At 38.9% G+C, this 23882-nt stretch overlaps 1 protein-coding gene across 9 annotated transcripts in view; it reads right to left on the bottom strand.

The window, feature by feature from the left end:
- Window positions 1–23882, bottom strand: part of fibcd1a (fibrinogen C domain containing 1a) — a 273907-nt gene that overhangs the window by 189427 nt on the left and 60598 nt on the right. The window contains exons 1-2 of one of the 9 annotated variants that reach the window (XM_055168616.2): window positions 5636–5979; window positions 5353–5435 (exon numbers count right to left, since the gene is read on the bottom strand). The exons of 7 other annotated variants lie outside the window; for them this stretch is intronic. In XM_055168616.2, the coding sequence (XP_055024591.1) occupies window positions 5353–5424 (72 nt within the window). In that variant the 5' untranslated portion in view covers window positions 5425–5435; window positions 5636–5979. Of the gene's footprint in view, window positions 1–5352; window positions 5981–23882 lie in introns of those variants that run through there. One more of the 9 variants, XM_055168623.2, reaches the window with a different exon arrangement.

The raw sequence follows: 23882 nt of genomic DNA, 5'->3' as shown, positions 1-23882 counted from the left end.
AGAAATAAAATTTAAGCACCTTAAATTTTAGCTGAAAACTGATAACACGCCGTTTAACTGTACCGGCGATATTCTCGGCAGTGTTATGTCTGCAAGTTACAGCCGGTGCAATTCCAGCTCCACAGGATGACAAATGTTTCCCACTGCCTTTAGATTTTTCAATACCTCCAGCCTTTTACAGCTAAAAGCCAACAAGTAAATCAATTACGTAGTGTGAAAAACAACTCACCATGATCTGTTATATGTGTATGTACGCAGCTGGTGTTTGAGTCAGCATCTGGATTCAGGATTAACAACACAATAGCATCTTAAAGGGATTCTTTCTACTGAAGACCCAGCAAGAAAGACGTTAATACCCAGCAAGCAATATCTGCCATTTCACCGTCTAGGTTAACTATAGACACGATATAGTCCGGCTATGACTAACCCACTTTTAGCCAAAATAAACTTGAATTTGTCGTTATGCCAAAATAATTTGTGAGATGTATAATATTCCATCATGTTAGAAAACTCAACAGTGATTATGTTTGCTTTTTATGTATTTATTTTATTTGTTTTTGGGCTATGGTTAGACGTCTATTAAATTTTCACCGACAGCCCTGTCTGGGATGTGTTATTCAGTCCCTCCACAAAAAACGTGCTTATGAGATCGCATGATTCAACGCACAATCAGCCAAAGTCCGCATATTTATGCGGGGGACGCATTTGATCAAATATGCCGCACTTTCACAGCATAAATTGCAGATTTCTGTGCGCAAAATATGCCGGGCTTGCATAATTTTTATAATCCCCACGTTTTCATGGCAAAAATCACATATATCTTAGCAGAAAGTTGAAAAATGTTGCATTTACCTCACACAAGCGCAGCAAATGGGTTCCCATGTTGCCATGGGAACGTTATGAAGTGACGTGATTATGTGACGTTAACATCATTGAAAAGCTGCACACAGTTTTTGCAAGTTCCCGCAATTTCATTGAATAAAATTGCATAAAAATCCTGCATATTCCATCGCATTTTTTAAGAAAATGTGCCGCAAGATCAAGGATTTTTGCCCGCAACAATCATAAAAAAGCGTTTTTCTGGAAGGACTGGTTATTAGATGTCTATTATTAAATGCAAAATTGCTTGCTGGGTACACATTTCTATACAAGAAAAATGCATAATTACGATTAGTCGCAATTTTTTAGGGCAGTTACTGTACATAAAACGGTAGATTGGGTCGAATTTGAATCTTAAAAATGAAAACTGATTAGTCGTAACTAATTGCTAGTTGGTCAGAGTCAGTGGCGGCCGGTGACGTCTATTTCGAGGGTGCACAATGTGAAGCTCACAAAACACATACTTAGCCTGCAGGGCCGGCGTCATGGGGGGGCATTCAGGGGCTGTGCCCCCCCAAACAGTTTGTTGTGCCCCCCTACACAGTTTTGTATTAATTTAATATCAAGAATAATTAAAATAAATTAAACATTGAATGTTTCCTGACTTTTAATGTAATCAAACGAGGAAAATATAGTTGGTATATATATTTTTTTTTATTAAAATAGACCAGTTTCTCTAATTGGTTGTTGCGGCGTCTCATGCGTCTTTACGTCTTTAGCATATTAATGTGACTTGATACTAGCAACGTGTTTTTTCGTGGCATTTTATGGATTGTGTAAAATCTGGATATTAGAACATTTTAAATGAACCAGCACCGCCTGCTCCGTCTGACTTCATGCAAACACCGATTGGCTCAAACTCGGAGATCAGCAACAAGGTTGTGGTGGAATTTTCAAATCTACAGGACACTGTTTTAAGGAAGTTTAATGTTCACATACGTCACCTTCAGCTTTTGTAAAGGTAAGTTATGCGTGGTTGTTTTTTTATTTACGTAAGCTTAATGTGAAGTGTGGCTATAGATCGTTAACAGCATTGCGACGTGATTATGGTAATATTGATTAGATTGTATTTGTTGTTTTTATGCCTTGTTTTTGCAAGTTATTGTTTTGTTGCTGATTGCGTGCCAACCCCCCCCCCCCCCCCCCCCGTTAGAAGTCGATTGCCCCCTGTTAGTTATGGTCTGTTGCCGGCTCTGTTAGCCTGTCATCTGTGACTCGTCATGTCAAAATACGTGCCTGCTGCAGACGCTTCGAAGGGGTTTATAATAAAAGAAACGCTCACGTTTGCCAGATACTCGCTTAATCTCATGTGCAATGAGAGTTTAATGTTAATTGAGGCTACGTTTACACGGAAACAATCTGAGGAGAAAATGCAAAAGTGTCGTTGCATTATCACTTTTTTTTTAATATCACTTGCTTATACAAGCGTTTTGGGGGGAAATTTGCGTGCATATGGTGACGCAAAAGTGAGTGATATTCGATGTAGTATGCACTCCAGGTGGCTAGGTGGCAATGTGAAGCACTGACACACAACAACACCAAGTCCACGCGCCTGCATACAACCTTCTTCCTCGTTCTCCCAGGTTTTGACCAAAGCCATTTGGTTTGCTTCCGATGAATTGGCGCATTAACAATTTGATGGAGGTAATTAAAGGTGCAGTGTGTAATTTTTAGAAGGGTCTCTTGACAGAAATGCAAAATAATATACAAAACTAAATGATCAGGGGTGTATAAAGACCTTTCGTAATGAACTGTTATGTGTTTATTGCCTTCGAATGAGACGTTTTATCTACATACACAGAGGGTCCCCTTACATCGAAGCCATTATTTTGTGCAGCCATGTTTCTACAGAAGCCCTTAACGGACAAACTTTTTTACTAAGTTGTCTCCAACGATGACATGTTTGTCCGGTGGCGGCTTCCGTAGCTTCTCTATGTGTTTCAAAAGCAAGAGGTGAGCAGTGGACTACACCGTTGGTTGCAATTCGCAACCTCACCACTAGATGCCGCTAAAGTTTACACACTGCACCTTTAAAGCACCTTCTCTGATCAGTAATACTAGCTGTGTATATTTCGTACAACTGATGGAAACTTGAAGGTCCGACGTATGGAAATAATCCGACATGTTTGTTGTTATTTTCCTGAACTGGCGCATGCCTGTGATGTAAACGCGTACGCGACGAGAGCCACCGTGAGAAGCGTACGCGATGGTAGAGCGTTTTTAAGATTTCCACTCTGGAGGGTGGTTTCACTTTTTTTGTGTTTTTAAGCCCCAAAAACACTGGCGGCGTGTAAACGAAAGGTACACCTGATAAAATATTTTATTTACGTTTTCACTCTCGAGCGTTCTCCTGCAAACAGGGCCTGAGTGTCTTGGAAGTATTTTGTGAACATGAGTGTCTCTTTTATCATAAACTCTTTTGACACCTGTGCAGAAGGCACATATTTTGACATGACGCATGATGCACATAGGTTCAGATGATGCACTGAAAACATATTTTGAATTCCTGCCCCTCGCAAGAGAAGTCACTGGGTGCCACTGGTCAGACTAGATTTTAAAACTTTGCAACTATATTTATGCTACCGGCCACAGGGCTGTCAAGCTCCAAAAAAATTACAAAAATCCCCATAAAGGTGCCATAACAATACAGATAAATTGGGTGAAACTATTCAATACAGCTGATCCAAAGTAGCTTTGCGTAAGGCAGTATTTTCTAACCCTAGTCCTGGAGGCACACCAAAACTGCACGTTTAGGATGTCTCCCACATCTGACCCCATTATTTCCCATCTTGGAGTCTCGTCTAATGAGCTCATGAATGGATTCAGGTGTGTTTGAATAGGAATGGTTGGAAAATGTGTAGTGTTGGTGTGCCTCCAGAAACAGGTTTAGGAAACACTGGCGTAAGAAACCATCTTGGATTTCCCCATTATACTCAACCGGAAGGCACAATAAGAGCAGCCCTCCGAATTACAAATCAATCAAAGTCCATCAAAGTTTCAACACAGCAGGTGGTTTAATTCATCCCACGCGATCCCCCATCTCCCTCCTCCGAGAGAATGTTTTATTAAGAAACATCAGTCGATCGAATGGCAGACAATTAGCTTTGATTAATTAACAACACCTAAAATAACTTATGCAGGACAAAAACAAACAGGCCCGGGCAGCTTGATAAACTGGCACGGCACTTCACTTGTGCTCCGCGTTGAAATGTCTCACACGAGATGAGCAAATAAAAAACTTTAAATAAAATGGCAAGAGCTGATGTAAGGTAAAAACTCAAACAAAAAGTTTCCATAATGTCAACGCTGCTCAAAAGCGAGGCTTGGCATATTCCTAAAAGGGCATTGTATTGTGCTCATCGCGCACCCCTACAGAGTACAGAGAAAAAGGTTTAAAGGATGGCCGTGGACGGATGATAGCAGTAATACACAGACAGTACAGCTGTGATCTGATGCTTAAACAACTATAATTAGGATCGGCATAAACAGTGTTATACAGTATATCTCCTCTAAATGCTCTAAATGCTATACAGAGAGAGCGAGAGAGCGTGCAAGAGAAAGAGAGAGAGAGAGAAAATGCAATATCCTATAGCATGCTGGGCTCCACCGTCAGAGCATCTCTGTGGTGTTCTCGCTCCGCAGTGAATGCATGAACTTCCACCAGTCATTTTCTGGCAAACATGCAGTCGCTCACAAATGGAGGAGCTGAGCAAAATCTTTCTGTATAAAACGCATGATGGAAACAAATGCATCTCTTTGTAGGCAGAGGAAACGGAAAGGTATCATTCAACACTACAGCTATATGAGTCTCAATGCTTCATTCATAAAGATTCATGCCTTACCTTTGTTAAACGCACAAATGAGAAAGACATTTAGAGGAAATAAAGAGGGCCGTGTATAAAATTGACTGCAATACATTCTCCAAACACGATTTGTAATATAGTTTTGCGCACCCCAAGACTTTTGGATTCAAAGCAATGGCATTCAAGCCACAGAATAAGCATGGGAACAAATACTAACATATCTCACTTGAAATAAAAATAGTGTGTCTCCTTTAAAAAAAATAATGGTGCTCTTTGCAGTAATGCATAAGAATCATTCTTGGTGCACCAAAGGTTCTTAAATAAAAAAAAATTCTTATCTTTTAATAGTCTGTTATAACATTTTGTGCAACAGAAAGGTAAGATAAATCTGTTCGCGATTACAACATTACAGACTGACAAAGAGCCTTTATATTTAAAGTGTAAAAGACTTGGATACAGTATATGAGATTTATTAAAAGTGGGTGTGTTTCCAAACATTTAGGACACAGAAAAATCCCACTAAATGAACGCTTGCTGTTTACGTACAGTAAAATTATACATGCATAGTCTCAAATGTATAGTTTTTTAACCTCCAACTGCATTATAAGCATTTACAAACGATGCGCTCGCACCGTTCAGCGGTAAAGAAACAGGACACGCGTCCACATACCTGCGATTTGTGCTGCTGTCCATCCTCGAGTTCTGAAACACTGTTCATGATTTTCCATCGATCATTTACCATTCTCCGAAATCCTAACCATCAGTGAGTTTGGTTTATGGACGAGAGGAGAGAAAGGAATCAGTCTTATTTAAATTCCAGCATCCGATAAAGAACAGAGGAATGGACACAACAGTCTACAGAAACTAAAACTACTTCACAGATCCGCACAAACCTAAAGGGAACCGGGAGCGCGGCACTACAGATCCACACTCATTTTGCAAAACATACGTACTTATGGGGACTTGTCCCTCGCCCAAAAATAAACAAGAAACAGAAGCAGCCCGAAAGCAGATCCGATCTCTTCAGCACTCAGATGATGCTGATAGCGGTGATGCGCAGCGCGCTCCGTTCACGCGGGTTTCCTCTAAAGATATAAAAACTTTCCGTGTCCAGTCTGTATGAGACAAAAACGAGACGCGCGTAAAACGAGACGGTATAAAGTTGAGGAAATATCTAGCCTATGTATTGCGCATCCGTGCGCTTTGCTTCATTGCTGTGCTGAATGAAGGCGATTTGTGCTGGAGAGCTCTGCTATAATCCACCCCCTGATCTTGCGCTAACACCGTGTCCACTGAACCATCCGGCGACGCGACGGCGAAGTTGCGCGTCACCTTAGGATGTTCACTAACCAATCAGGTGCAAGCTCGAGGCTACAGTATAATTGGTAAATGGCTTGGCGTATGTACATTGAAACAGAGAGATCCAAAACCCACTGTGTTTTAGTTATATCACGGTAACCATCCATATTTAATCATTTTATTTGTAGTAAAATTGTGGTTATACAAATGTTTATTAATCTGTCAAAAACCATCATGGGTTCGAACCTATGAGAACACACATATTGGGAAAAAATGCACTATAAGGCACTTTGGATAAAAGTTTCTGTCAATAAATGTATATGATTGGTCATGCAAATTGTATTTACACTTTGGCACAAAAAAGGCAGAACTGAAATATGTATGATGATATTATTCATTTCAGTACGTTCTGCTTTCACGCCAGTAAGTTTAGGGTTAGGATGGGGCTTCACTGGTTTTTCTAATAAGCATAGGTTACACTTTAAAAATAGTGGGTTATTTTTAGCCCAGCATTGGGTCTAAAAGGGATGAGCCGAATTCACTGGGCAATTTAACCAATGCTGGGTTGTTTCAACCCAAAATTCTGGGTTATTTTTAAACCCATTGTTGAGTTAAATATAAACATTTGTTGGGTTAACTGTAATCCAGCAGCCTGGTTTGTTCCTTGACCCAAGTTGGATTCAGTGTATGGTTCCCATTGTATGAGGTCATACAAGTTAGGCACCCTTACAATAGAAATTCCTGTGAGATCAGGATGAATCTGATCAACATTTTTGCACTGTACAAAATGGAGTTTAAATGTATGTAGAGTTTCCTATCGAAAAATGGTCTTTGTGTTTTGTTTGAGTTGAAAACAGTTGATTTATCTAATGGCTTGCTCATGGGTAGACTGCGTAATAGTTTTCATATGATTCATCCAAAAAGTTCCTCAAAATTAAAGGTCCTTTAGTACATTTTAATCTCGTTGTTATAGCATCTAGACCAGAAATAGGTTTATACAACAGTTCTTTCTGGTTCTCGAATCTGATTGGCTAAGCGCTATGCGATATTGTACTGATAACGGCACAGCAACCGCTTCACCTTTCGTATCATTCCGCCACCTAGTGAATGGGGGTCTTAAACAGGCTCATCTCTGAATGGAAAAACACAGACGCCCTGTTTTTAAACACTCTCCGTGTGTCTCATTAGTTCACTAGCTCATAAATCAGTCTGTGAATCCCCAATCGGAAGTTATTATTCTGTCAAAGATCAGCGCTCTTGGATGTTACGTTAAAGTTAATGGGAGTAATGTCTTGTCACATTGTGTGGACCATTAACACTTGGAAAGAGGAATATAAACACTCATTTTTTTCTGGAGCTATATCTCTTATCAGAACGCGAAAACACAGTGGAACTGCAGGTAAGCACCGCAGCTTTTAAATGTGGACATTGATCATTTATTTAATCCCGACGTGACTATTAAAACATGTTATGAGATATCGCCACTGATATATAAGCAGCATGCAAAAACATCTCTCTGACACTTATAAAAAACAGTTTTATATAGTACTGACAAGAACGAAGTCTAATAATAACCGAGTGCTCGTATCGCGTTAAGATGAAATGGTAAACCAATAGTAACATTATAGAAGTATAGTTTTATTAAATTTTACCTCGCGCCAAAACAATAACAACACAAAAGACACTAAATATGAATAAGAAAACAAGTAATAGTTTCATCATGACACCAAATACTGCTGATTTGATCTCATTTTTGACCATCAGGCCAACATGAGAGCCAGGGAATCCCTGTCAGAGATGTAGCCCAGAGAGGGCAGTGGTCAGCGGGGCGAGTGAACACTGACGTCCGCTCATGCTTTGGTTCTCATACGTACCGAATCTCACAAAGCAAACATTCAAACAGGCGCTATCTTTACTAATCGACTGTAGATTTAAATATAATACACATATATTCTCGACTGAACTAATCTTAAAACTACACTTTGTGACCAAGAAATTTTAATATTTAAAAACGGCGAATCCGTCCATTGAGTTTCCGGCACTCGGCCTACGGCCTCGTGCCTCTGGCCTAATCACAGCCGTGATGATATAGAGCTATATCACACTCCTACTCGAGTGATATTGCTTAAATATATTGTATATATTATATATAGATGAAACAGTTTGGGGCTCCTGTAGCTAAAATGGTGCTGGCCAATTCGAATTGTTGAGTTTTGATTTTCTGCAAACAGAACTGAAATAATGTATATTTTGAGTGAACTGTAAGTGTCTTTGTATATATATATTTGTTTTCCTCAATAAAGTAAAACATATTTGAAAAATGAGATCTATTAAAGGGCACGTATTTCATTTCTTAAAAACAACGTTGTTTTGTGTATTTGGTATAATACAATGTGCTCGCGTGGTTTATGGTTCAAAAAACAATTTTTTTCCACATACGGTACATTTTTGTAGCTCCAGATTTCACTCTTGTCCTGAAACGCACGGATTTGAAAAGCTCTGTGTCCCTGATTGGCCAGCTAATCTGTACATGTTTGAAAGATTTGGTCACAATGCAATGCTAACAGGAGTTAACTTACAGGCTGTGAGTCCGAGCGGGAAGAATTATGATAATGTCGGTCTTGTCTACATCACCAATCCCGAGAAGTAAACTGTTGTCGACAATCTGTGTGTTTCTTGTAGTCCAAGAAAAGAGATTTACATTGGAGGCGATAACTCGCGTCATCGTTTCCATTGAGGTTTGTACCTTTTGCATACAGTATCATTAACATGTACTAATACACACTTACACACCAAAATAAATGTAAAATCGTGAATTGGACCATAAGCGCCCTTTAATAAATTATTCTTTATTACAGCTCTTCATTTAATGTTAAGACATTTTGTGCATTCTGCTGATCATTCATATATTTTGCAAGCCCAAGTCCATCAAAACATGTTAGGTTTCAAAATTGCATTTTCAGAATGTTTATATACAACAAAACAAAATGTATGTCATGTTTTTAGTGGCTTGAATGAAGATCTACACTGTAAAAAAATCCGTAGAAATTACAATGTTATTGCAGCTGAGTTGCCGGTAATTTACCGTAGATTTAAATTTATGTTATTTACTGGCAAGATTTTGTTTGAAGTTAAATAAATGTTAAATATTAACAAGTCTTTATCTTTTATCTTTACAGAATAAAACTATACAATAACAGCCTCATGCAAAGCATTCTGGGAACCAGAAATCATCATCAACCTTTTTCTGTTTTTTTGCTTCAGATTTTGTTTCCCAGAATGTTTTGCTTGATGCTGTTTTTTTAGTTTTACTCTGTAAAGACAAAGACTTGTTCATTTAACTTTGAAGAAAATGTTGCCAGTAAATAACATAAATTTAAATACACGGTAAATTACTGGCAACCCAGCTGCAATTTCTACTGATTTTTTTACAGTGTAAATACCAGGAAAATGGTATTTATTCATTATCATGATTCAAATCAAGTACTGTACCATGATATCACCATTTGATATTATCATTGTACCATACCTTTTTGAAGTAGCATTGGATATAGCATAATAACAGTACAAAGTTTACTGACTAGTCACCATAAATGCAACTTTTGAATGTCAGATTCATAACAGGTTGCGTCACTCAAAGGTAGATAAAAAAGTAAGCACCTAGCACCTACTGTATCCTGTCAGCTGATAAATAAGGTGCCATTTGTGCTGTGAAAACTATGCCATAAGGTGTTGAGAACACTGCAAAAAAAATATGTTTTTACTTTCTGAATTATAACAGCCGTTATCTTTGAAAAAAGGGTATTTAATTGCTCTTTGCTACTGAATTTGCCTGAAGTCAGAAAATATACTGTAATATTTTCATATATGTTTACATAAACACAATTATCCAAAGCAACTTACAGTACAATGCAACCGGGTATTTATTTTCAGTCCGTGTTTTCTCTTGGGGTGACCTTACCATTGTTAATGCCACCATGAGCTACAAAACACAAGAAACAAGCTCCAGAAAAGCTTCAAGTGATCCACCATGAGGGTTTGCGCTAATTTTAGTTGCTTAAAAAAACGTAGCATGTGCTTTGTGCTTTAGTTGAAGCTGCAAGCTTTAGCAGGGTGGCAGACCCAAATGTCAACGTTTCGACAGAAACTGTAGAATAATGAACATCTGTTTCAGCCTTTTCTAGTTGTGCGTGCTGTGCAGGCGAAGGGAAGAGTAACCTCGATGCTGTCGGCTTGGTATGTAAAATTGTCAAACCACAGAGTTAGCAGAGCTAGAAACATGAGCCACCGAGCATTGCCGTCTGTCATAAAACAGCCTTCTTCTGTATAAAGAGGCTCTGAATAAGATACAAAAAAGTAAAGGCAGCCAAAGATGCAGCTTGTTAATATAGGGTACAAGAAGACACTTCTCAATGACAGCTTAGAAAAGTCATGAAGCGTTTGTTTTTGTTTTCAGGCTGAAGATAAATAATGAGTTATTCGCTGAAAATAACCAAACGAACCGGAGCTGGTGGAGGAATGAGACTAAAAGTCACTTCTGACTCAAGAAACGTAACCCACAATCAATCAAGCCTACAGTCAATTGACCAAATGGTTTTCCAATAAGTTGTTTGTTTTCCTGTTCATTTACCTCACATTCATCTGTCCACTTACTACTATCACACAGTTTCGAAAGATTCTTCAAAAGATTTATTTTAAAAACTGAACTGATTATATAAACTAAACTAAGACTTTATTTACATCAAAGTTAATAATGTTTATACTTCTATCATGTTTCCCAAGATTATGACTTAATATTAGTATTTTGCACCTGTAAATAGTTCACAGTGAAATATATATGATAGATGGACACAGCTGGCAAGTTCAAAATTGTTTGTAAATGTTTGGATCTGAAAATGTATTTTTTTCTTTGGGAAGATTGATAAATGTTTTTCATAAAAAATCAAGACGTTAAAATCTCATGGCAGTTCATAACAATTTTCTTGTTTTATTTGGATGAATTCGTACAAAATCATTGCGTCATTGGGTTTGAGGTGGGGTTAAGAGCGGACTTTTTTCATTTATTGTGTATTTTGTATGACTCACATCGTACAAATTCATACACAGGCAAAAAAATGTCAAAGTTGTCAATGGTGCAGTACCCTTTCAAAAACACACCTTTGCACCTAATGGTGCCTTCACATTAGACGTGAATGAAGTGTGTCGCTGTGTGTCGCTCATCTATTCCAACGAGGTCGTTAGGAGGGTTTCTAAATCCGGTTGTCATAAACAAATGAGTACCATCCACTTCTACTGAATTACACTGCTTTGCTTTCATTGGTAGTCGCTCCAAAAAGTCGTTCATCATTTGCATAAAGTTAAACTTTTCTCAACTTTGTCGCGCGACTGGACACGCCTCATCCGGTCGCCAATGGTCACCGTCCCTTGTGTGGACGAATGTGGCCAAGCTTCCATTGATATGAAGAAGATTGCGTCGCTCTGCCAATGCTAGTCGCTGCTAGTCTGAATGCAGCTTTTGGCAGCACGAATGTTGCGGCGCAAATTGAGCATTTTAGGTGTTTGGGCGAGTTAAAAAATCTTTGGCGGATATTCGCGACACGTTAACCAATAAGGAGCTTGCACTAGTAGCAACGTGATTATTACGTAGTGAGCGGAGGCAGAAATACAAAACGGCAATGGAGGAAAAATCATTGTCGCTGTATGTGGACACTCAGAGGTGTACGACACATTTTTGTATAGAAAGGAACAAAAGGGTAGCCTGGTCCAACTAGACTCTCGTACATTCATTTCATTTGTACAGAGAGTCTGGCCACGCTCCATTGCAAAGCGTTACTTCCGTTAAGGAGGGTCCTCTGTCGAAGTTTAAAACTATTGGATCAGCCCAGAGTCACTCAGGATCAACAATAGGCAATCGCTAACGTGTGGTCGTGACGTATATCATGCGCTGAAACCGGCCGGAAACAACAAGTCCGAAAGATCAGACCAACAAAACTTAGCAAACTTTGTTCTTGCTCCGGCTTTAACTTCTGTATATTCTGCAGTTTTGCAACGACGGACCGAATAGCTTTTCTCACGTCTTTCTCCGCTGCCATTACTGAACTACAACTCAAACTGACGCACAACCTCAACGTCATCGTTCTTAGACCTGCAGATTTTTGTCGGAGGAAATGAAACTCTACACAGCAGTCCCAGACGCTGTACTGAAGCGAAATGAAAATTAAGAGGAAGCACGTAGAAGGGCGGAGCCAGGCTAATAAAAAGTATCTTGGTTGAAAAAAAGTGAGTGAGGAGGTCGGACAATCAGGGGTGCGTTTTCCAAAAGCATCTTCAGCTAACTATGGTCATTGTAGTCTCAGCCTCAGACGTCACGCCCACAAACTGTTGGCTGAACGTCTGATGTTTTTCGTACACTTTTCTGGAAACCCTGTGAGAATGTTAAAGTCGGCTTTGATTGGTTGAAAAAAAACGGATTTCCAGGAGACGCGAGTGTCGCGATTAGTTTCGGTCCCTGGAAAACAAAGCTCTGACGTTCCATTGAGGAAGAGAGTGTTCACGTGGATAATAATGACCAGTTATCATGATCAGCTAAACATTGGATTCTTAAAAATATTCAAAGTTCGCGGCATCGACTCTCTAAAAGACGTCCAAGAGTATTGCTTGAGGCAGTTAGTGGAGTCAAAAAGTTCAGTTCTCCTGAATTGCTTGTATGTGTTAAAAAGTGGAGAGATATGCTTCAAACAGACGTTTAACGGGAGCGTCTCATTGGTGTGGCTGTTGATGAAGTGCACAACGTTGTCCTATGGTGAGTAATGTTGTTTATTTAGATGCTATTCGGTTGCGGCTGGTTATTTCAATAACTGACTTGTTGCCAGCCGGCTCGTTATTGTGGGGAGTCCGAAACGTGACGCTAGATGAAACAAACTGTGATTGGTTGTTTGACATGTCGGTCAAACAGCTCGTGGGCGGGATTTGTCCAGAAAAAGCAGCGAAAAACACCAGACCTTCAGTATTGAAGGTCTGGCTACGCGAGACTATGGTCATTGTAACCATTGAATTCTTGGTAATGAAAGAACTTGCGACTGTTTTCGCTTTCGGAAAACGCAACAAAAAATGCTCTTTACCCAATTTAAGCTATATATATATATATATATATATATATATATATATATATATATATATATATATATAGCGTATATTTCAGCGTATTTCACGCGCAAATGGCGCAAATTAACTCAAAATATTCAAGCATCCAACTACCTGTAAAAAGCACGATTTATTCATTTAATTGCATTTGGTGTGCACAAATTATAAAGAGTTCATATTAGTACCTCAAAGGTACATATTGGTACCAAATGCATACACTTCTGTACCTAAAGGTACATGTTAGGTCCCCAGTGACAACTTGGGAAATTTTTTTCCAACATGATCTCACAATGTTCCGTGGTATAGTCACGGAATATTTTCTAATTTAATCGGGTCATTGTCACGGATCTCCACATTTTTCTGTGGCCATACCAAGAACTTTCTTTTCCGTGTCATTGTCACGGACTGGTTACTCAACTGTTTTGCCCTACTATTTTCTTACCGTTGTTGCTCCAGTTTAAAGGAATATTCCATTTTCTTAAAACAAAAATCCAGATAACTGGACTTTAATAGAGCCCAACATTAATACTTAACTCAACACTTAACAGTTTTTTTCAACAGAGTTTCAAATTACTATAAACAAACCCAAACGAGGCATAAGGGTCTTATCTAGCGAAACGATTGTCATTTTTGACAAGAAAAATAACAAATATACACTTTTAAAGCACAACTTCTCGTCTAGATCCGGTCGTGATGCGCCAGCGTGACCCCACACAATACGTCATGACGTCAAGAGGTCACAGAGGATGAACCCGAAATTCCGCCCCAGTGTTTACAAGTGTGTTGAAAGAGGACTGTTCCTACGTTGTTGTATGTCAACTGATACCAATTAATGTCTTTGTGTCAGTTTATTGTTTACAATGGTCCGCAAATTTGCGTTTTATATATGTAACACGTGACCATCCCTACGTCACTACGCATTTACGTTAGGTTGCGGTGGACCAGACCTAGACGAAAAGTTGTGGTTTAAAAGAGCATATATTTTTTTTCTTGTCAAAAATGACAATCGTTTCGCTAGATAAGACCCTTATGCCTCGTTTGGGATCGTTTATAGTCATTTGAAACTCCGTTGAAAAAAAACTGTTAAGTGTTGAGTTAAGTATTAAATGTTGGGCTCTATTAAAGTCCATTAAAATGAGAAAAATCCTGCAATGTTTTCCTCAAAAAGAGAAAGACATCAACATTTTGGATGACATGGTGGTGAGTAAATTATCCGGATTTTTCTTTTAAGAAAATGGAATATTCCTTTAAGGTTAGATTTCCATAAAATGACATCCCTACCCAAACCCAACTCTAACCCTAACGGCACGTGACAATGGTTTAAAAATCTGAAAATAAATCAATAAAAATAGTATAAACCAATACTTAAAGGCGGAGTGCACAATGTTTGAAAGCCAATGTTGATATTTGAAATCACCTAAACAAACTCGCCCCTACCCCAATAGAATCTGGACCTTCTTTAAAAAGACCCGCCCCACACATACGCATCCCGGCAAGGATGTCGGTTAGTAGACACGCTCCTTACTGCTGATTGGCTACAAGTGTGTTTTGGTAGTCGGCCCGTCTCCTTTTCCAAAGCGTTTTTCAAACATTGTGCACTCCGCCTTTAAAGTGACATCCTAACGCAAACACCAAATCTAACCCTAAACCGAAGTGACAATGGTTTGAACAATAATGGATTGGACAATAAACGAGCAAAACATTCCGCGACTATAACACCGAAATTCGCGAGATCAGGTTGTTTTTTCTGACAGTGTACAAATTAGCCACCTCATTCATAGCTATGAATTTCTGTGAGAAAGGCTGGTTTTGTAAAAAGTACAGCTGAAAAACACTTTCCAAATCACTCAATAAATAGTCTAACTTGGAGGCAAACACAATCTATCTGTCTACCTCAAAGATTTTTACACCTCCTCTCCTATCAAACTTGTATTACAAATGCAAGTTACAGCGTTCTGTTGCGCCTCTGCAGTCTAGACATGAGATCCTGACAGCATAATTGGCAATTACTTGCAATTTTGCTTTGATCCACATCTTTAACCTTCCAATACGTAACATTTACTGCAAGGTTACTTTACTGTCAGAAACGAGAGGATGCGTGATTTCTGTGGTAAATTATAGTCTCAGCCCAGACTAAAATTACATCATCATATCAATCACATCATCAGCCTTAACATAGATTTATCTGTACATTTCATCTCATGTCACCCAGGTCAAGGTGATGCATCATGCGTCTCGGCTGCATTAATATCCTTAATACAGGGAAAATGTGCTTTTAGGACACCAAATAAATGACTGTAAACTCATTCCTCCGTTGCTGTAATTTGATATTCATATTTTATGAATGTATCTGCTTTTATTTAGGGCCTTCAGCTATTTAATATAGTGCTGGATACTTTAGGGGTGCGGGGAAAATCCTATATCACAGCATGAGTCATTTTATCACGTTACAGTAAAGGTGAGACCGGGGCAAGTTGTCCTACTTCTTACTACAGTGAATATATTTCAGGGTAGGTTTATTTTTGGAATTTAATATCAGTATACACACTTTCCTTGAAGTCTTGGGCACCAAAAGACAGAGACTGTTATTATCCAGAAAGAAACATCTTACTGAACAGGTTCTTATATGGTATTGTGTGTACAGCCCCAGTTGTGAGAGCTTCATTTGACAACTAGCCCATGTCACACCAATCAGCCATTTAATCCTTACATAAACAATGTGGTTTGAATCGAAGACAATGTTTACACCTGGTATTAACATGGCATAAATACGGCTTTAGCTGTCTCAGGCGATGCAGTCATGAATGGTCAACCGAGTCGATCATGTCTCAAATGCATTATTCATAACCACATGGATTGTGTCATTTCACTTTATATTGATATTAGTCATAATGAAGATGTTTCATGCGTATGCACAGGTTTATCCCAATTTTTAAATGAAATGGTTTTCATATTAAACAAAAAACTCTTATGTTGTGTACACACCAAGTTTCCTTGCTCTAGATTAGGCCTAACTACTGGATTTAACTTCGCGCCATGCACATTTTTCCCTTCAGTTACTTTATATATTCAACTTGTGCTAATACGCGTTTGAGACTAATAGAGAAAATCTTGGCGGCAATCGTGTTGCCCAATTTACGTCATTGCATCATCCCATGCGAGTTCGCATCGATTCGCGTCTTTGCATTGACTTTGTGTGTAATCTACTCGTGCAAAATGTTGAATCGCGTTTGGTGTGTACGCCCCATTAGATACGCCTCATTTTTCTTGCTCTAGATTACTCTCCGGATCATGCGAATTTTTCCCTTCAGTTGAATATTTCTAACTTGTGCTAAGACACGTTTCAGGCAAATAGAGTGTCTTAGCGGCAATCGTGTTGCCCAATTTGCATCATTCGCATTGCCCCACACGAGTTCGCATATATTCGAGTCTTTGCATTGACTTTGTATGTAATCTACTCACGCAAAATGTTGAATTCGCGTTTGGTGTGTATGCCCCATTAGATACGCCTAATAAATACTATAATAAATATTCAGTTGAATATTTCTAATTTGCGCTAAGATGCGCTTGAGACGAATAGAGAGTGTCTTCGTGTTGCCCAATTCGCGTCATTCACATTTGCCCCGCGAGAGGTCGGGTATATTTGCGTCTTTGCATTGACTTTGTATGTAATCTAGTCGTGCAAAATGTTAAATACGCCTCATTAGATATGTCTCATTTTTCTCGCTCTAGATTACTCTCCGGATTTAATTTCACCTCATGCGAATTTTTCCCTTTATATGAATATTTTCATATTGCGCTAAGATGCGCTTGAGGTTAATAAAGAGTGTCTTTGCGGCCATCTTGCTGCCCAATTCGCGTCATTCGCATTGCCCTGCGCGAGTTCGCGTGTATTTGCGTCTTTGCATTGACTTTGTATGTAATCTACTTGTGCAAATCGTTGAATTTGCGCTTGGTGTGTACGCCCCATTAGATACGCCTCATTTTTCTCGCTCTAGATTACTCTCCGGATTTAACTTTGCCTCATGTAAATTTTTCCCTTGAGTTGAATATTTTCAACTTGCACTAAGACGCGCTTGAGGCCAATAGAGAGTGTCTTCGCGGCAATCGTGCTGCCCAATTTGCGTCATTTCGCATCGTCCCGTGCAATTTCGCGTCTATTTGCGTCTTTGCATTGACTTTGTATGTAATCTACTCGCGCAAAATGTTGAATTCGCGTTTGGTGTGTAGGCCCCATTAGATACGCCTAATGTTCCTCGCTCTAGATTACTCTCCGGATTTAACTTCGCGTCATGCTAATTTTTCCCTTCAGTTGAATATTTTCAACTTGCGCTAAGACGCGTTTGAGGCGAATAGATAGTGTCTTCGCGACAATCGTGATGCCCAATTCGCATCATTCGCATCGCCCCGCGCAAGTTTGCATTTATACACATCTTTGCATTGACTTTGTATGTAATCTACTCGCACAAAAGGTAGAATTCACGTTTGGTGTGTATTAGATACACCTCATGTTCCTCACTCTAGATTACTCTATGGATTTAACTTCGTGTCCTGCAAATTTTCTTTTCAGTTGAATATTTTCAACTTGCGCTTAGACGCGTTTGAGGCGAATAGAGAGTGTCTTCGTGGCAATCGTGCTGCCAAATTCAGGTCATTCACATCGCCCTGCGCAAGTTTGCGTCTTTGCATTAACTTTGTAGGTAATCTACTTGTGCAAATCGTTGAATTCGCGTTTGGTGGTACAACCCATTTGAGTTTAATATTTTCAACTTGCGCTAAGATGCGTTTGAGGCGAATAGATAGTGTCTTCGCGACAATCGTGATGCCCAATTCGCGTCATTCGCATCGCCCCATTAGATTTGCAATGATCTGTTGGCGGCAACCACAGAGCCAAATGATACTCTGTGTAATTGGCAATTTTCTTTTCATTCAATGCGTCATTCGGGAACATCGACAGTGCTTAATTATTTACCGTATTACTGTAGATGACGGTAGAATAACCAAAGCAATAGACAGTATTGCACCACCGGCCTGTTGCCCTGCCACCTGGGAATATCATAATGGTTCTGCGTTTCAGCTTCAGGTAGGTGGGATAGAAAAACAGCCAAATTGTGAAAATATCCATCTGTTATGTCGGTATGCTTATCTGGCAGGAAAAGAGGAAGGCTTAGTAGGAGATCGAGAGATATACAGGTAGAGAGGAGATAATAAAGCAGGAATTACAGGATAGACATGGCCGGTTTTAGAACAAAGCTACTGGATTACTTCAAGGATTTCTACTCGAGCGGTGAGTATCATAGATCTCTTTAAGTGCCTCCTACACCCGTTATCAGAGGTAAATCATGAACTAGTAATAAACCATTAACTGCTAAAGAATGAAAAATTAGGGGTATCTGACACTTTGAAAAGCCCCGGTGTCTTCATACTTTGAAAAATCCTTTTCTGTGTATAAATAAAAGAGCAAATTGCAGATGAGCAAAGACAAATAGGCAGATAAAAGCATTATGGAGGAAGTGGCAGATATTTCACGAGAGTAAATGAGAAAAGATTTGGATTAATCACTCAACACGAGTAATAAGTGCGCGGGCTGCCGTGATGTGGTACATTTGGCTGTGTTTCCTGTGAATCAAGCTGAGAGGACACGGCCATTTTTAAGTGTCTCTTCAAGGAGCAACGTGCGACCACAGATCTTTCTGAGCCAAGATTGCAATGCAACTTCCATAATTAAGTTGCAACATATCTGTGGAAAGTCATGCACTTTAAAAAATGCTTGGATGCCCTGTAAACCGACTTTGACCCAATCTGTGAAAACCCAGCTGAAGTAGTTTACGATTTAAAAGCCTGGGTTCCATTAAAGATTTGCACATAACTTTAACATTATAACACAAACATGAGAAATGACGTTGTTTTCATTATCCAATTTCATGCAACTAAAACTTTTGTTCTCTCATGATAAGTCATGTGAAAACCCATGGTAAGGGATGTGTTAGACTTCATACGTCAGCGCACAGACCAAAATACTCAAAATACCCAAAATACTAATAGTATTTTGATGTCATGCGCTTATCAGTTCTTCTGTCTTGACCTCCAACCATCATACAGTGCCATATTTAAAGAATGATAATGTTACTGTTACGCACAATTTTTATGTAGAAAACAGTAGACACGTTTCTATTATCCTACAAATTGCGCAAATAAAAACAGCGAAAAATCAGGTATACGAGTTTTTTGCAAAATTTTAGTTTTTCTATTGGGCGCATTTTCAATACGCTATTTTAATCTGCACAATTTGAAGAGGAATTTTTAAAATTGTGGTCTCAAAGTCATCAAAAAATACATGGCGAGGGGTGTGTTCAACTTTGTACGATGCCGCACAGGCCAACATGTGAATAACAGTTAACTCTCGAATCACTCTCAAGGTATTTTGATGTCATGTGCTTGTTGGTTGTTGCGAAGCCACATAAACACACCTCTTCTGTCTTGTCCTCCAACCAAACATACAGTGCCAAATTTAAAGAATGATAATGTTACTTTAACACGCAATTTTTTATGTAGAAAACAGTAGACATGTTTCTATTACCCTACAAATTGCGCAAATAAAAACAGCGAAAAATCAGGTATACGAGTTTTTTGCGAAATTGACGTTTTTCTATTGGGCGCATTTTCAATACGCTATTTTAATCTGCACAATTTGAAGAGGAATTTTTTTAATTGTGGTCTCGAAGTCATCAAAAAATACATGGCGAGGGGTGTGTTCACCTTTGTACGATGCCGCTCAGGCCAACATGTGAATAACAGTCAACTCTCGAATCGCTCTCAAGGTATTTTGATGTCACGTGCTTGTCGGTTGTTGCGAAGCCACATAAACACACCTCTTCTGTCTTGTCCTCCAACCAAACATACAGCGCCAAATTTAAAGAATAATAATGTTACTTTAACGCGCAATTTTTTATGTAGAAAACAGTAGACACGTTTCTATTACCCTACAAATTGCGCAAATGACAACAATGAAAAATCAGGTATACCAGTTTTTTGCGAAATTGACGTTTTTCTATTGGGCGCTTTTTCAATACGCTATTTTAATCTGCACAATTCGAAGAGTAATTTAAAAAATTGTGGTCTCGAAGTCATTTGAAAAAACCATGGCGAGGGGTGTGTTTCAACTTTATACGATGCCGCACAGGCCAACATGCAGATAACAGTCAACTCTTGAATCGCTCTCAAGATATTTTGATATTATGGCTTGTCGGTTCTTGCGACGCCACATGAACACACCTCTTCTATCTTGTCCTATAATTAAACATACGGCGCAATATTTAATGATCATGTGACTTTTACGCATATAAGGTACTGTAAATGCCAAATAACTGTTTATATTGCGGCTTTGCGATATCTTCCTTTTTTTAACTGGCTAAAAAACCACGTCCCTGAGCTTCAAAACTTTTTTGCGATATGAGTTTTTAGTCAAATTGACGTGTTTCCTTTGGGCGCATTTTCATTTTGCTATTACAATTTGTGCAGTTTTAACTTGAGCTATTTCAATTTGAGCTATTTCAATTTGCGCCATTTCAATTTGTTGAGTAATGGAAATGCATCTACTGTATTCTACATAAAATCATCTTACATAATGTAAAGAACATTCTGTGAAAATATAACCTTAATATCTCTACTGAGTAAGGTCATATCAGGTCAAACTTTAAATTAGAGTACGACACTAAACCTAGATTTCAAAGACAGGGTCACAATTAAATTAATAAATTACTAACTAAATCATAGACAAATTTGCCAAATTTTTTATTTTACAGAATGCATTTTCTCTAGAAACTTTTTTAAGTTAAAAAATGCTTACAACAACATCTTATGGGTCTCGGGAGGTTAATACTATTTTCAGTTCTGTCTCACAGCAGTTATCTTAAGGATCGAATGTACTGGGCCTCAGAATATTTTGCACTGTTTAAATTCAGAGGAACAAATTACGGCCCCCAATTTAGAGAAGGTGGGAAACAGGAAAGCAGTAGACAGACAGCGACAGTTGTGTGACAGAAGCATCAGACGGGGTAGCGAGGGAACACGTCTCCTCGTTCAGCGCCATTGACAGGCCTGACATCACCTCATCAGGCTCGCGTTTTATACGCTATTTGTGCCGAAACACTTCAGTGGTTTTGTAAATAGGCAATTATTTCCTAAAGCAGTCACAGCCGAGGATTTTCACATTGACAGCTGCATTGAGTTTATCAAGTGTATTAGCAGAAAAATGTCACGCGGATGAACAATCATGGCCTGGGGATGAATGACCTGGGGCTCACAAAGGTCACTTGGATCTCAGATCTAAATAAATAGCCGAAGGTGTAACTGTGATCATCTCTGAGCCATCAAGCATTCATGAGGGGTTACGTGGCACATGAGAAGCATATGCACGTCACATATCCTCAGTTTTCATGATGCATTAAAACGTGGCAGTGTTTAAGCTTAGTTTCCATTAATATCCCCCTATCGACAGATCCCATCTGTGAGAATTAAGAGCTGCTAAACTCTCATTATCGGGGAAGACAGGACTTCCGGATGTTTCTGTATGTGTGTGTGTGCACTGGCGTTCTCTTGCTGCCGTATAAGCTCTCTTACTTTGATATCAATGGGTTTTATCGCAGCTTTTCAGATTTCGCTCTGCCGCGTCGGATCACTTTAACCAGAATACCTTAGCATGGAAATGTATCAAATCACACACAGTTTTACCTTTGTCAGACGTCTGCACAAAGCCCCAGACTGCATTTAGTCACGCCGCAATGAAGATTAGACTTTGGATTTGTGCCCCTGGATGTGAAGGAAATTATCATCTTCAGCATCTTTGTCAAACAGGAGGGAGAAAATACACCGGAAAGCGCTTACACTGCAAAAACACAGCTGTTTGTAAACCAAAAGAGGAGCTTCTGAGATTAATAACTGGGCTGGTATTCACGGCATTAAAGTTTAAAATTGAAAATTTTTACAGAGATGTTAAAGGTCAGTATGGGTAACAAACAAGAAGACGGCTGTGAAATCTGAAGTATATTGCGAGTTTAAGCATATTTATGAAATAAACACAAAAATGTAAAGTCATACCTGGGCAAACTTGTGCAGGAAAATCTGAGAACCTAATGATCCTGTGATAGGACTAAACACATGTGACGCTCAGATGGGCACGTTAGTTTCCGGCTAATTGGTGCCAGGTTGCAATATAGGGAGAGATTTTCCAGTTTAGAAAACATGTGAAATGAATATAACTTGTTTATGTCTGGATGTGCAAGATGAGCCACCTATATCTGTGATCTATTGTATAGAAAAGAATTGTTATATATTCCTACAGTAAATGTGTAAATGCAATTGATATGACATTGCTTAGTCAATATTAAAGATATTAAAGGGATACTCCAGCCAAATATCAAAATTACCCCATTATTTACTCACCATCAAGCAATCCGTGATACATATGTCCATCATCTTTCAGACGAGCACATTTGGAGTTATATTAGTAAATGTGACCCATGCGCACTGTCTAGTTTTGAGCTACAGGCAAAAGAAAGTATTCAAAAGTATTTTGATTTTGGTCGAAAATTGTGGTTTTTATAAAAATAAGTAGGGGGTTTTTCAACCCGGGGAGGCAGCCTTCTTGGGCTTAACTTCTATACGTTACATTAGTAATATATTCGCTTTAATGTTGATTAATAGCCGCAGCAAATTTAGCTGCTTGTGCTATCGTGTATTATGTTGTGCTATCTGTCGATTTTCTGTGCTTTTCACTGCTTCTATTAATGTAAAGCTGCTTTGATACAATTACCAATTTGTGAAAAGCGCTATACCTGTATAAATAAAATTTAATTGAATTGAATAGGTGGCGCTCTTATGCTGCGTCCACACCAGGCGCAATAGAGGCATCAAGCGTAAATGTGAAGTCAATGTAAAGCTGCATTGACGCGCGTCTGAAGGTCTTGCAGCGAATGAGGCATTTAGTGCGGAGTGGTAGACACAATTCTGACTCCTTCACGTGTCTAGTTCGTGTGAATGACGAATTAAGCGTTGCCACGGAAAGCGCGCGAGTTGAAAAATCTGAACTGTGGTGGAAAAACGTGCCACGTTAACCATTCAGGAGCTTGCTCTAGTAGTGACGTGATTACAGGAAGCGAGTGGAGTCCCAGAAGCCCCTCCCATGATGCGAATTTCCGCGTGAATGTCTCGATGACTAGAATTTCACGCGCGAATGAAGCAAGTACACTAAAAATGTTCAAGCATCCAACTACGCACGGTAACCGCGAATTTGGCGCCTCAAACACGTCTGGTGTGAACCCAGAGTTACACAACTTATAAAACACTGAAGCATACACTGATCAAAAAACAGTAAAGACTCCATGTATGTTTTGATCATCGTTCTGAATCTGATCTTTAATAAAAGTCCTTTATAAAAACGCAACTATCTCAGCTTTTTGCACAAAATTTGGTATTTAAAAAATTAAATGTTTTTTTTTTGTTTATTTAAAGACGAAATGTTATATGTTTTTATATTTATATATATTTTCTGGAAGGCAATCAACTTTTGTGAAAATCATAAAAAAAATGCTGGCGTTGACTGGAAACTTTTTTTAAACGCTGGAGCGGAAAGCGTCTGACACGTTTTCTTGTAAAAGAGCATTTTTTATCATACTCTTTAATGGATGCTGCCAACAAACCGGTATTTCTGAGTGACGTTAGGGTGGGCTTAAGCAGATTTGCAGGAAAAGCATTTAA

The sequence above is a fragment of the Misgurnus anguillicaudatus genome, chromosome 5 (genome assembly GCF_027580225.2).
Source record: "Misgurnus anguillicaudatus chromosome 5, ASM2758022v2, whole genome shotgun sequence".
Lineage (NCBI taxonomy): Eukaryota > Metazoa > Chordata > Actinopteri > Cypriniformes > Cobitidae > Misgurnus > Misgurnus anguillicaudatus.
The sequence above is the reverse complement of the archived record's forward strand: the minus strand, read 5'-3'. Positions and strand labels throughout refer to the sequence as shown.